General features: G+C 49.3%; 1 protein-coding gene across 1 annotated transcript in view; it reads left to right on the forward strand.

Moving 5' to 3' along the window:
* LTBP2 (latent transforming growth factor beta binding protein 2) overlaps positions 1–13,253 on the forward strand; it is a 70,644-nt gene that overhangs the window by 21,483 nt on the left and 35,908 nt on the right. The window contains exons 4-5 of the mRNA XM_050336335.1: positions 10,084–10,265; positions 11,522–11,692. Of these exons, the coding sequence (XP_050192292.1) occupies positions 10,084–10,265; positions 11,522–11,692 (353 nt within the window). The remainder of the gene's footprint in view (positions 1–10,083; positions 10,266–11,521; positions 11,693–13,253) is intronic.

Here is a 13,253-nt window from a genome sequence, read left to right on the forward strand (position 1 = left end):
TGCTCTGAGTCAAGGTATTCTTCATTGCCAGAAAAGATTTTGACATATTAGAAAGAGTTCTGAGAAGTACAACAGGAAGTAGGGAGCTGAAGGTTAATAGACCCATATCTGGCAAACTGAGCCAAATGCTGACCTTGGAGGATGGGGAACATACTTTGAGGCTGAGGCTATAAGAAAGGGGCAGACAGGGTGTATTAGGTTGCCTGTAGCTTTGGCAGGGTGGCCATGTGAATTTTTCAGCAATAAGGCTTTCTAAAAAGCCAAGTGCCAAATTCTTCCAGGGATGTAATGACAGGTTGATAATGACACTGGAGCTTTGCCTTCTCCATCACTTTGGAACTGTGCTGCTGAGGAGCTGGAGTCCAGGCACTGCCAAAGCAGGCACAGTGCTCTGGATCCCTTCCAAATGAGGATTCTGTGAAACCTGTTCCTCCCTGATGGTCCTTGGTGTGGATACTGAAGGCCACATGAGAGAGGTGTAGAGTAGATTCGTGGTCATGGTACTTCTGGAAACTCTGGCTTTGCCACCAGGCATCATGCATACGTGACCAGGAGTGCTCCTAGTCCCCAGCCAGCCTCTAGTCTTTTGGCTAGTGAGTAATTGGAGGGGTGGAGCCAGTGCAGAACAACACAGACTAAAACTCACTGAGATGCTCATTCTCCAATCACTGTCAGGGCTGAGACTTCATGAATGGTCAGCAAAGGTTACATCCCAACACAGCTCTCGTGGATTGAGTGCTGCAGGTGAGGGAATTCTGTGTATGGCTAGGGATGGAGAGATGCGAGGAGACCTAACCACATTGAGCTAATAAAGCCAAAGGCCAGGACATCCTGCTGGGTGTTCAGCTTTGAGCTTAAAATATGTCTTAGATCTACAGTGTTTCCTGGATGAGTGGGAGACTTCCCAACACCACCTCCTGTAGATGAAAAGCCTTCACTTCTTCAAATGAGAGTACGACACTTGTCTCCTCTCCAGCCTGTTTCTGTCATGCCCGGGGTGTGTGTGTGTGTGTGTGTGTGTGCACGCACGCGCAGCCGCAAACTCTTCACCTCAGTTGCACGCCTGGGATGAGGGAGGCTTTGTCTGCCCTCTTCATGTGCTATGTAAAGCGGGGGGCAGGCAGCTGGCTCCCCCCACTCCCTGGGGTGCATGTGAGGATGAATAGACTAAAGTGTTTTTTCAGGGCTTTGAAGCTGGCAGCCTGGTGAAGGAGTGGGTGTCACCAGTCAACAAGATGGAAATGAAACTCAAAAGTGCTTGTTTTCCTACTATGTTACAGGGGAGACGAGTGATCTCCCTGCAGTCCATGATGAACTTTTTCTCTGGCTGATGCCTCTGCAGCAGGTTTCATTAGATGGCAGCCAGGCCCTCAGGTTGCAGTTGTTGTGTCTTATGGAAACAGAGGGCCCTTTGAGATGGAGATCTCGGTGTGCTTGTGGGCACAAGAACAGGCTGATATGTTGTCCTCTCCTCTTGCATATCACTGCCCTAAATACAGATCCTTTCCCCGCCTGGTAGAACCCTGTACTGAGAAACACAGGAGTAGGAAAGGGGCAGAGGAGGCATTGCTGTGGTTGGTGAGGGTGATTGAAACCTCAGCGGGGTGGTCACATTGCACGATGGACAGACCATCTCTCCAACTGTGCCAGCAACTTATGCCTGGTTTTGTGATGCTGCAAAAGCTGTGGCTATGGGATGATGTCTGCAGTAAGATGGTGGCACTAATGGAGACCTGCATGTGAGGGCAGCTGTTAGGATAGTTCTGGATGTGTCTCTTCTCACTAAGGCATGAGAGTGGCTGTGCGAATGTATTTAGGAGCAGTGCTGTACCTGTTGATTGTGCTGCTGAACACCAGCCCCTGGATGCAGCAGGGGAGCAAACTGTGGCAGCTTTCTCATTGTTTCAGCCCAAAGGAGTGTGTGGCTGAGTGCTGCAGGCCAGCCTGGGCAGTTCTGCCAGAGAAGTGGTAGCTTGCCTGGTCTACCTTATCCTCTAAGTTCCTGTTTTAGTCTATGCAATGTGCAAGGTTTGGCCCATATGTGGCATTTGTAATCAAGTAGCCTGGCCTGGTTCCTCTGCTGTCTCCACTTGAAGCTCAGAGTGGTTGCAGGCTGCGTTTTTATTTTTCTGAGAGTCACTGGCTTGCACTTCAGCTCTGGAGACAAGCAGTTTGCAAACAGCTCTTTATCACATTTGGCATTTGGAAATCGCAGTTCTGGCCATTTTATGGGTCAGCACTAAGGTCTGATGTATCCAACCTTGGGTGCAGTCTGCAGCTCCCAGTGACTGCCTAGTGCCGTGCCCTTGTGCAAGGCGTGTTTCTGCAGCCTCTCTGGACTAGGCAGGTGCTGTTCCCATGCTTGGGGAGCTGGACTTCTTCCAGGGAGTCAGTTGCTCACTGCCTAATATGTGAAAGCAAAGAAGAGCACTCACATTGTGGCAGGTGGCATGTGTGGCACGTGTGACAAGGGAAGGGCATTTAATGTCAGCTGAGAGCTCTGCAGAGGCATGTGAGCAGCCACTTTGGCTAAGGAGCAAGTTAGATCCCCAGAGGCTGGTTAAAAAGAACCTGTTAGGTCTCTGTACTTAGACAGGATCACTTTTGTATGTGGTGTCCAGCAACTCCTGAGTAGACAAAAATAGTGTTCACAGCTCATCTTTCTCCCTCTTTGTTTTCACCCACTACAGTGTGGACTGGGAGCCAGCAAGGATAGCCCTGCAGCACTAGCACTGTTTTGGGTGCCAGAAGAAGGAAGATGCCAGGTGATGGTGGTGGAGTCTGAACTTGGTGGCATGGGGCAGACAGCTAGGGACTTTACTGTCCCACGGACTTGTACATCTGTTGCTATGGTTTGTGGTGAGAGATCCAGAGAAATCTTGGGCAGCCACTGGTGTATATGTCAAGTGGAGCAAGGAGCTGGAGTTACCACTGCAAGATGGCACGGGAGAGAGCCCAAAATGAGAGCCATATGGGCTCTGTGACAGCTTCTTACTAACCATGGTGAGGGATAGGGATGCTGGACTGACATGTCTCTTGGCATGTACCACCAGCATTGAGTATCATGTGAGGCAGGGAGCCTGATACATGTTCCTGTCAATGGAGACCCACTTTGGCAGTGCTGTTTGTGCCCAAGGAAAAGGGTGTTGTCAGTGGCACCTCTGCCCACAGGAGCTCTAGAGGTTTCACAGCAGAGGGAGGATTTGGATGACTTGTGCCTTTACGTCTCTGTAATGGTCTAGATGCCTGTGTCTGGTGTCCCATCTGGCATGAGATCTGGCTGCAGGTGTCTCTGAATCCAACACAAAAGGACTGGATAGTCATTTCTGTGGCCTTCAGGGTGCACAAGTTCTGCTTGGCTCTGCCAGGAAAGTCTTCTGCCTGGGGGAGGCTGGTAGGTGCTTCTCCTGTGCAGAAGAACTTCCCTTGCCTTCCACCGAACCCTGAGGAACAGGGGCTTCAAACTTCAGTGTCTCCCTCATTTGAATGGGGGGTACTAGAGCTGAAGACAACTACAGACAGGTTTCAGAGGTATTTCTGCTGCTCCTGGAGATAATAAACTGAGACAGGATTTATGGACATGATGTGGGTGGGCTTGAAGTCAGGTGCCTTGTATGGTGTGGTTTTCCCTCTCCTCCCCTATTCCTAACAGAGCTGTCTTCCTTGTCAGCATGTTTGTGAGCTAATTGATAATAAACCTGACTGCTCTCTAAGCAGTGCCTCTCCTGTGCTTGGGGGCCAGCAGACCGAGCCATGAATCCTGTCTGCCTGCTGAGGAACCTGTTTGGAGTCCAAGAAAGGGGAAGTTTCTGGTTTGCGGTCAATTTGCTGCTTTCCAAGGCTGGCTGCTTCTCTCCCCCTGTAGACACAGACACTGGTGTTAAGGCTGCCCATTCTTCTGCAATGCTTTAGTGGAAAATCAGCAACTGCCGAGCATTACAAAGGGGGAAGTGAATCACTGTTTTTGGTCCCTGTGGCCCCAAGCAGGGAGGGTGTTTTGCCAAAGGGACAGGCGAATGGACAAGACAGACACCAAGTATATTGTTCAGCATTTAAAATCCAGGGGAAAACCCCCTGTTGTCTTGGCAGGTTATCAGGGCTGAGCATGACTCAGCCCCTGACCTGGCTGAAGCCTCTCATCTTGGAGATGCACACACAGGCAGCAGGCTGGAGGAGCTGGGGTGGACTTGACAATGCTTCAGTGGCTCCCCTCTGTGGGATTCTGCTCCCAGCTCTGTGGGCAGCATGTGGCCTCTCCAGGTGCCTGGAGGGAGCAGTTGCATCCCAAACAGCAGGCTGGTTATATTTGGAGAGATGGAGCTTGTTGGGTTTGGGCCCTGGGATGGGGGTTTCTGGACCTTGGGAAGATGGTTTCTTCTATGAAGGCTGATTATCTTCAGCTTTGTTTTGGCGAGTGCTGTCCTACTCTGTCGTTGCCCTCCTGGGAATTGCTCCTTAGGTCTCTGTGGTCTCTGTCATCTCTCCCTGATGCTCAGCATGGCGCAGATTTGTTCCAGCTGGAAGAGTGACTTTCCAATCCTCATCTGTCCAGCCTTTGCCTTGTCTGGGGTTAGCACCCCTCCCTGCTGACCGCACTGCCCACGATTCACTTTCTCCACTGTGCCTCAGGCCATCCACCCTGCTGTGGTCAGTCAGGCTTTGTCTGGGGAGAGGGTGAGGCAGGTTGGATGACAAACCAGTAACACTCTTGTGGTACTTGGCTCTGCATTTCCTTTACACAAATAGAAGAAACACCATTTCCCAGCTCACTAGCAATCTGGCCAAAGTCAACAGTTGGATGAAGAGTGGCCGATAGAAGCTAAATCCAGGAAAGACTGAGGTGTCACTGCTGGGGAGTGGGAAGTGTTTTGAAGAGTTTACCACCTTTGCCTCCAATCCCAAGGAGATTACCTGGCATTAAGTCACTAAGAGAGTGATCTGCTCCACCTGGATTCCCTCTGGCTTTTGGTTACCCAGAGAATCATGATCATCTGAAGTGATGAGAGATTTGAAAACACTTTCTATATACAGTGGGTTAGAAAAACAGTATCGTTTTCTAGATACTTTGGTCTCAGTGATTTAGACTTGGTTATTGTGATTCTGTGTACCTAGTCCTGAAATTGTAGGCTTTAAAAAAGCCTGTGGTTGATTCAGAAAACAAGAGTCTCATATCCATCTGTATGGTTGCTGGGAGTCTGCCAGCTCAGTCTTCAGTGTTTTGACAAGATACCATTCACCTCCTCTAGTAAGGAAACAGTTCATATGGGACTGGCAGGAGAGCACGATATCCAGGGAATACAAATACCTTCTCTACCCTGCTTGACCAAAGCCTATTGAAAATAAAATGTTTAATACAAAGGTGCTATAGCAGATGTGTGGATCCCTTTCTGGATGTCATACAGGTATCATTTGGATCCTGCAGGGTTATGTGGCACTAGAATGTAGGGGACCAGATCTCCCCTAGTTCTTCTGACTTCTAGCATGTGTCCTCAGGGGCCTATGGGGAATCTAAGTCCTTGACCTGCACTTCAGAAGAGGGCAGCTGCAAGTGCTCCTTGGATAGTTTTGAACTGTTGCAGATGTGGGTCAGTCTGTCTGCACAGCTCCCTTCCATCCCAAGTCTCTTTTAATTTCAGTTATCACCTAATACTTACAGGTATTTCCATGTGAAGATCTGAGATCTCAGCCAGTGACCTTTCAGCTGGCGGAGATCAGCAGGAGCACACATATCCATGCTCCTGGAAGGAGAGCGCTGCTCCCTTTGCCTTCCCTCCTTTGCCTATGTGTTCCCCTGGACCACTGCTGCTGTCACCTGGACTCTGCAAAGGCAGGCACCCTAGGACAGCCCAGAAGGAGAGGAGTCCTAGGAATCTGCATGCTGGTTTTGCCCCATAGGCTGCGCCTGACACAGAGAAAGTTGTCAGCAGCTCTGATGGATGAAAAGGAGGGAAACCAGCTGCTTGGCAGGTGGTTGTCTATAAAGGAAGAGACCACTGCCTCTTTACAGAGATCTGTGCTGGCCATGTGCCTGGCTGGAAGAGTGGAAATGAGTAATGCCATGTTGAGGGAGGCTGTAAGACTGAATGAATATGAAGCCCTGGGATTTTAAGTATCTTGGAATACAGTGCTTGAAATGTCAACCTCCTCTACTTCTTCTCAAGCAGGTAGAGGCATGCAGAACGGTAAAACAAGCTCTACACTCTGCTGATTTAGAGCCACACCATCTGTTTGCCATCCTCATTCTTACCTCTAGAACAGCCACACCAACAAGAGAACCTGTGGCAATGTAGATCCCTGGGAACTGGCCAAGCTCCAGCCATATGTATATTAAGATCCTCCAAATGGATAAGGGTTGCTGATGGCTTCTGACCAGATCAGTACTGATGTAGTGAGCTCAGATTCATTTCCCAAGACATGCTGTCTGCCCAGCATGGACTGACTCTGAAGGTTTGGAGGGAAAAGGCTCTGTTTTGTATTCCCTGCCCATGAGCCAGTTGCTTGGCATGATTTGGGAATGGATTGGGACTGACAAACTGAGATGGAAAGATGCCTTTTGCCACTGATTTCTATTGCCCAGGATAGAATGGTGTTACTCAACTCAGTCCACAAATCCCAGTGCTCATATGCCTAGAATAGAACAAAATAAACAAATTATTCAAAGTAAATCTGACTTCCCCCCCCCCCGCTCCCCTGCTGCGACTCACTCTGGAATGCTTTGCCAACAGGATCTCAGTAGGATGGCTTTTCCTCAAATGTTGCAAACCATGGAGTAATGTTCCTACTCCATTTTTCCTTTGTGAAGTTGGCACTGCCTCTCACAGTAAGCTCATATAATCTCTTGTTCTTTGGAACTGAAATACTAATGATTATTTTTTTAAAGCCCTTCATGTTTTTTTGTGGGTTTTGTTACGAAATCATGGGAATGAAAAGAGGTGTTCCTAAAGTCAAAGGGTGGAATTACTTCAGGCAGCCCAGTCAAGCCCTGCTACTTGCACATAGCATGCTCCCTTCGTCAAGGGTCAAAACGATCTGAAGATTTTCAAGCAGAAGACCTGATATTTCCCTGAGTTATGCCACCAGTCACCTTCACCCAGTGACTCTTCAGAACTCGGAGCTGAAGTTGCCCTCAAATGACCAGCACTAGGACAGTCAGTATTGTTGGGATGAGGAACTCACTTCTTTTCCTTGGGTGTTTCTGTCTATGCAGTAAAAGACCTTGGAACCCCAGCCATGTTCACCCATAGGACTACGCTTGGGATCTCTCCCTAGAGATCAGAGAATAAATGTGCCTGAGCTTCCAAGGCTTGGTAGCTCTCACCTAGTCTCCTTAGAGTTCCATATATCTTTTTCTTTGTTGCTAACAAAACTACCAGTAGCACACAAGGTGACAAAGCAGTAGGTAGCAGGCACCAGAAGTTCATTTGCTTGCTGCAGGGCTGAATTAATAGCTCAGAAATGTGTGGGCAGGTCATGCCTGGGCCACTGAGGGTAGGAGATTCTCTGCAGAATCTCAGGAAAGCTTCTGAAAGGGACTGAGGTAGAACTGAAATAAGTTCTAATTCAATTCAATTCACTTCAGTTATTCTATCTAGCCTTGCTGATTATTGAAAAGCAAACACTCTTTGCTGTCCTTATCTCACTTTAGGTCTTGATTTTAACAAGACAGTAAATATTTTTGTCAGCCCACTTTCCTCTCCTGAAGCAATGGTGTCAGGATTTGGGGAATCCAATACTGAGTTTTTTGCAGAAGGAAAACAGCTATACTGCTGCATGTGGGTATGATTTCTAGTACAGAATCATTTGGCTTCAGTTTGCACATGTTTTTTCATGGTTTGCCTTTCTTGGTTGGATTAAACGGCTCTTTACACTGGGTGTTTTGTTCCTGTGGAGAAACCTGTGCCCTGTAATCAGAACACCTCTTCATCTTCTTTTTCCTAAACTGAAGAGACTGAATGTTTTAGATCTCTTAGAAAAAGACATTTTCGCTAACCCTCCAGTTATTGTTGTCATTCTTCTTCCTGTATCCTCTCCAGTTTTTTGACATCCCTTAGAAGATGTGACATACTTTGCATCAGAGCTAGATGATACTGCAGCATATTTACATCCTACTGTCATGAGGATGTGCAGGAAGGCAAAAATACCTCCCTGTTTCTGCATGTTTCACTGTCCTGATGTCAGGGCATTGAACTGACAGTTCATATTTAATTGCTTGTCATTGCCCCTGAAATTTTTTCAGAATTTCTGTTTTCCAGGATCATCTCTGACTGTCTGCAGCCTCTGCCTGCATTCCTTCTTCCTAGAAGTGTAATCCTGCGTTTAGCTCTATTAAAATCCCATGTTGATTGGAAGGATTTGCCCTCCACAGAGATCCAAACTGTTCTCTGTGATTGCTCTGTTCTCATCATGATACACCACATTGCGAATATTTGTGTCAGCAGCACACATTATCAATGTTGATCGTGTGTGTATTTCGAAATAAAAATATTTATTTCCAGATGAAATTCTTGAATCGTGCCAGGCCTCATACTGATCACCCTGGGACCCATCTCATTCCCTCCCTGGTGATGACTACTTCTTGTGTTCTGTCACACTGCCAGTTTGTTACTCATTTTGCATGTGCCTGATTGACATTGTACTGCCCTGTTCATTTTTTTATCAGAATAGTGTAGAGTCTCAGCTTGTTGGTGTGCATGTATGTAATTCTGTCAAGTTATGAAAATGAACTCCCTTGTCAAGAGTGGTTCTTCATATTCTTCATAGACCCTCTTCACTTCCATATTCCTTTCCTTTAGTTCCCAATTGATTGACCTGTACGTCATCTTTTCCATTACTCAGGGCTGATTTTGGTCTCGCTGGCTGTGTTGCTCCTGACCTGTTTGAATGCCAGCACAGCGTGAGCTCCCTTTCCATCTCCCCAGATCTTATTCCAAGCTATCCAAGGAATGTCAGTGAGGCAGAGCCACCTCTCATTGGATCATCCAGTCCTGTTGGGTTTAGAAATTTGTGTAGACACTGTAACACACCCCCTGTGCTGACTGTAACAGGGAAGATGGTAAAAACTGTAGAATAGTATAGACTTTTCTGGGCACTTCAGTGGGAGAGTACTGGCCTCTTTGCCCCAGCCATTCAGTCAGAGATGAAGGTGTTGGACAGGGTATGCAGAAGAGCTTAAGTTCAATTGCAGAGGCATTCAAGGCTGGGACTTTCAAAGAAACCAAAGGGGCATGTGGGCAGCCAACATATTTTGGCTCCTGGTTGTACAAAGCCTTTTTCTTTGCAGGTGGGGCAGGTGAGACTGAGAGAGACATTTGTTGGGAAGCAGAGCACCCTCTTGGAGGCTTGGTACTGCCAGTCAGTAAAAGGGAATGGAAGCAAGTGCAGTAGAGCAAGATGTACTGCTCTGCTGGTTTAATGAGAAGAGCTCTGCCTAGTGGTCTGAATGGCTTTATAAAAGAGAGTGTATGAAGTGTAACCTAGTGAGCTGGGTGGCTTTTCCATGCTTAGCCCCCAGAGAACACCAAAAGCCATAAATGCAGTTAGTGTAGAAAGTTGTAACTGCACTTACAGACTTGAGTTCTTGGTTATTCTCTCTTGTTTGCGACTCTCATGGGTCTCTCTTCTGACTGCCTCACTGTTTTATTAGTGCTTGTTTGGGGCTGGGACAGCAGGTCCTGAGAAAGCTCCCACCATAAGAACAGGGGTATTTGGAGATGCTTGTGTTTTCTGAGGAAGGGGTATGGTGGGGCAAGGAGCAGCCCTTGAGCGTGATGGGTAGGCAGAAGTTCTTCAAGGCAGCCAGGGCATTCCTGTGGTGGAACGGCCTGATGCGATGGTACGGACAGGGCACCTTGGAGAATACGGTGCCCTGCCAGGCTCAGGGCATGGGGCATGGTCCCTAGAGTGAAATGGTGCCATGGTGATGACTGAAAGCAGATTAGGAGTGGGATCCTGCACATGTGAACAGAGCTCTGTGTCTAGGTGGTGGCTCAGGCAGCTCAGCAGTGAAGGTTGCTGCGGGGTACACTGGCACTGTCAGCGCAGTTACTCATGAGGAATATTGGTTCATTTTTTTCTCTTCCACAGGACTCAGAGCAGAATTGGCTCTCCTGTCTCCCCCCAGCACACAGGGTTATCAAGAACCGTCCGGCGCTACCCAGCCAGCAATGGCCAGCTCACCTCTAATGCACTCCCCAATGGGAATGGCCGTGAGCAGAGCAGCTCTGGGCCACATGCAGTTTCCCAGGAGCACACCTTGTCTGCAAAGGGTAAGGCCTCCAGGGCTGTCACTCTTTTAGGGCTTCTTGTTGGGGTGTCATGGGAAAGGGCAACACTTGGACTGGGGATCCCCAAGAAACTCTGGGCTCCCAGGACTGTGCTGCTGAGTGGGATGGAAGGAGAAGGTCAGCATAGGCATTGCTGGGCTTGGTGAAGAAAGGGGCCCTACTGAAGGTGGACAGATCAGTGGAGCAAAATGCTGATGGCATGAGAGAAGAGCCATGGGATGTGACAGTTGCCTCCCAGAGGTGTTACGCCTAAAGGGGGATTGCCTTAGTCTGTAGGAATGGTGTCTCCCAGCTTCCTCCTCAGTCTGAGCAGCCCTCAAGGTCAGATTGCGCAACTAGTGTCTAGTTCTTCCCTTTGGCTGCCCCCTTGGTGCCTTCTGACATGAGCAGGGATCAGGCCAGGCTTCTGGGACGTGCAGTTGCTGGGCCTCAGCACCTCCCCAGCTAGGACAGATGCAAGTTGTTTTCTGCAGCTTGTCTCCCCCTGAATCTGTGATTCCCCAAGGAGTCACCATATGGCACCTCAGCCCATATGAATAGGGCTGTGAGCCTGGCTGAAGCTGTAGTCTGAAAGTGGGGATTGAAACAGGGAGAGTGGGTGTTGAGTACAGCCAGGGGAGCACATGGCTGTCTCGGTGCGGTGGGATAGAAGGCTCTGGTGTGAAGCCAGGTGGTTACACAATAGTTCTGCCCGTTGTCTGTTTTTCAAAAGCCCCCAGGAGCTCTGAGGGTGACTTTGCCCTGTATCTAAGGGTGGTGAGGGACCAGAAGGGGACCATAGATGGAGGTCAGGGGACACTTGTAGGAAGACATCAGTTTTCTCAAGCATCCCTGATACTTTCTTTTATGAATACCAGTGTGTTCATGTGGGAAACCTTCCAGTGGTTTAAGAGCAGCCAATCTCCCGGCTACTGATGTGGCTGGAGAAGGAATATTCTTTAAAGCAGAACATCCTTTATACTGAAGTTAGTGCATGTGTGTCCCTTCACAGGGAGTTATGCCACTCCAACCTGGCAGGACAGAGCATGCTGCTTGCCATTTTTCATGTGCTGACAAATTCTTACAGGTGCTGGAATATAGAACAGGCTGGAGTGAGCAAAAGGCAAGGAGAAACACCGCCCTGGGCAGGGACATAGACCCCTCTTTGCTCTGGAAATGTTTTGGAGCTTGAGCTGTGAATTACCAGCCCCCGGCCTAGAGATGTTGTTTCCACTCAGCACTACCCTTTTCTTTCATAGGGGACAACCTGACAGAGAAGATTAGGAAGATAAAAATCATCTTCACGCCCACCATCTGCAAACAGACATGCCGGAGTGGGCGCTGCTACAACAGCTGTGAGAAAGGAGACACCACCACTCTCTACAGCCAAGGGGGGCATGACCACGATCCCAAATCCGGCTTCCGCATCTGTGAGCACCCCAAGGACCCCAGCCCGCTCTCTTGCCTGCTCCCCCACTCTCTACCTCCTGCCTTTCCTGACTCTACAGATGAAGTGCTTGAACTGCTATAGGGATGGGAGGAGATGGTCTCTCTCAGTGCCTTGGAAGATGTCTTTTGGGTTCCTTGGGGCTCACTTCGTTTCTGGGGGAGGAAGACAGACTTTGCCTCATTGCTGTCTTTTGTGGGCAAGCAACTGCTGTTTCCATCCCACCCCGGGTAGAGGGGATGCATGTGTTTGAGTCAGGCCTGCAGCCAAGCCTCGCCACCCCCTTCTTCTCAGAGCCAGCTCACTGCTTTAGTTGGCATCCAGTCTTGGGTCTGACTTTCATCACCTAATTTCCTCCTGTTCTCTCCTTACACTCACGTGGCAGCCAGGAGAGCTGGCTGCAGGTTGCAAACTGTTCTTATAAACAGGGTTGCTGAAACCTCTGCTCGCCTTTCAGAGCTGCTGGGATTGCTCATCAAGTCACTGGGATATCCAGCTGTGGGTTGGTCACATTGTCTTGGAGCCAGTTGGTAGGAGCAATGTTCTGAACCTGTTGGGACTTGTCCTCTGAGTGCCTCTGTATTACTCAGAATTCTTTTAACACTGAGAGAATGCAAAGTCTGGCGGGCACTGATGGATAATGGTGTTCACAGGCATTTCTGCCTAACTCCCAGTCCAAAAATGTGTCTCCTTCCCCAAAACTGGGTGCTGGGTTTGAGCAAATGAACTTGAAACAGGATGGGTGTTATCCCCTGGGACGAAGCTGACAAGCCCATCCAGGATTGTGGAGCAGCAGTGTCTCATCTCACACTGAAATGAGTCAGGATAGTCTGTCAGGGAATCCCATGCCTTGCTTGAGTGTAGTTCATGCTGAGATGCTCTGGGTCGTTCCAAGCATCTGATGAGGTCAGAAAGGACGTGATTTTGGTTTAATCTGTGAATGCTTTTTCTGAGCCTGTGCAGATGAATTGCTGTTGATTCTTTCGTCCCCCTCCACACTTCTCCCACTTGAACTGCTGGCAGGGCCAGGGCTGGCTGTGAGACAGGCTCTGAGGACGTGGCTCTCTGCCTGTTCTCTCCTTCTGCCTCTCCCATCCTGCTGAGTTCCCTTCTGGGCTGGGAGTAAAAACCCTGCCAAGCGGGGAGGGGGCAATGTAGAAGTGAAGGAAATGTGCTGACTCGGCCACACAGCGCTGCCATAGCTCCTGACCCAGTCCGAGGGATCCTGCTGTGTTAGTAACACCACCTTGGCCTTGGGGGGCTACCCCTCAGGGCATGGGTACCCCAGCCTGGCTGTGGCCCCGGAGCCCAGGGGAGGGCTCATTTTCAACCTGTGACTCCAGTTGTGAGCAGAGCCTGGGGAAGATGGTGTTGCCCAGCAGGGAGCTGAGCCTGCCTTCAGGCTGCAAGTACTGACCCCAGCCCAGTGCTGGGCCTGGCCCTTAGACACCATGGGGCTAGTGCTGGCCAAGTCTAGCTGCCTGGTGTCCCACAGCTGCCCTTGGCTAGAGGCAGTGTCTCAGTTCCTCCTCTAAGCAGACCTC

Source organism: Myiozetetes cayanensis, unplaced genomic scaffold (assembly GCF_022539395.1).
Source record: "Myiozetetes cayanensis isolate MyiCay16 unplaced genomic scaffold, myiCay2020 scf6-25, whole genome shotgun sequence".
In the NCBI taxonomy this organism is placed as follows: domain Eukaryota; kingdom Metazoa; phylum Chordata; class Aves; order Passeriformes; family Tyrannidae; genus Myiozetetes; species Myiozetetes cayanensis.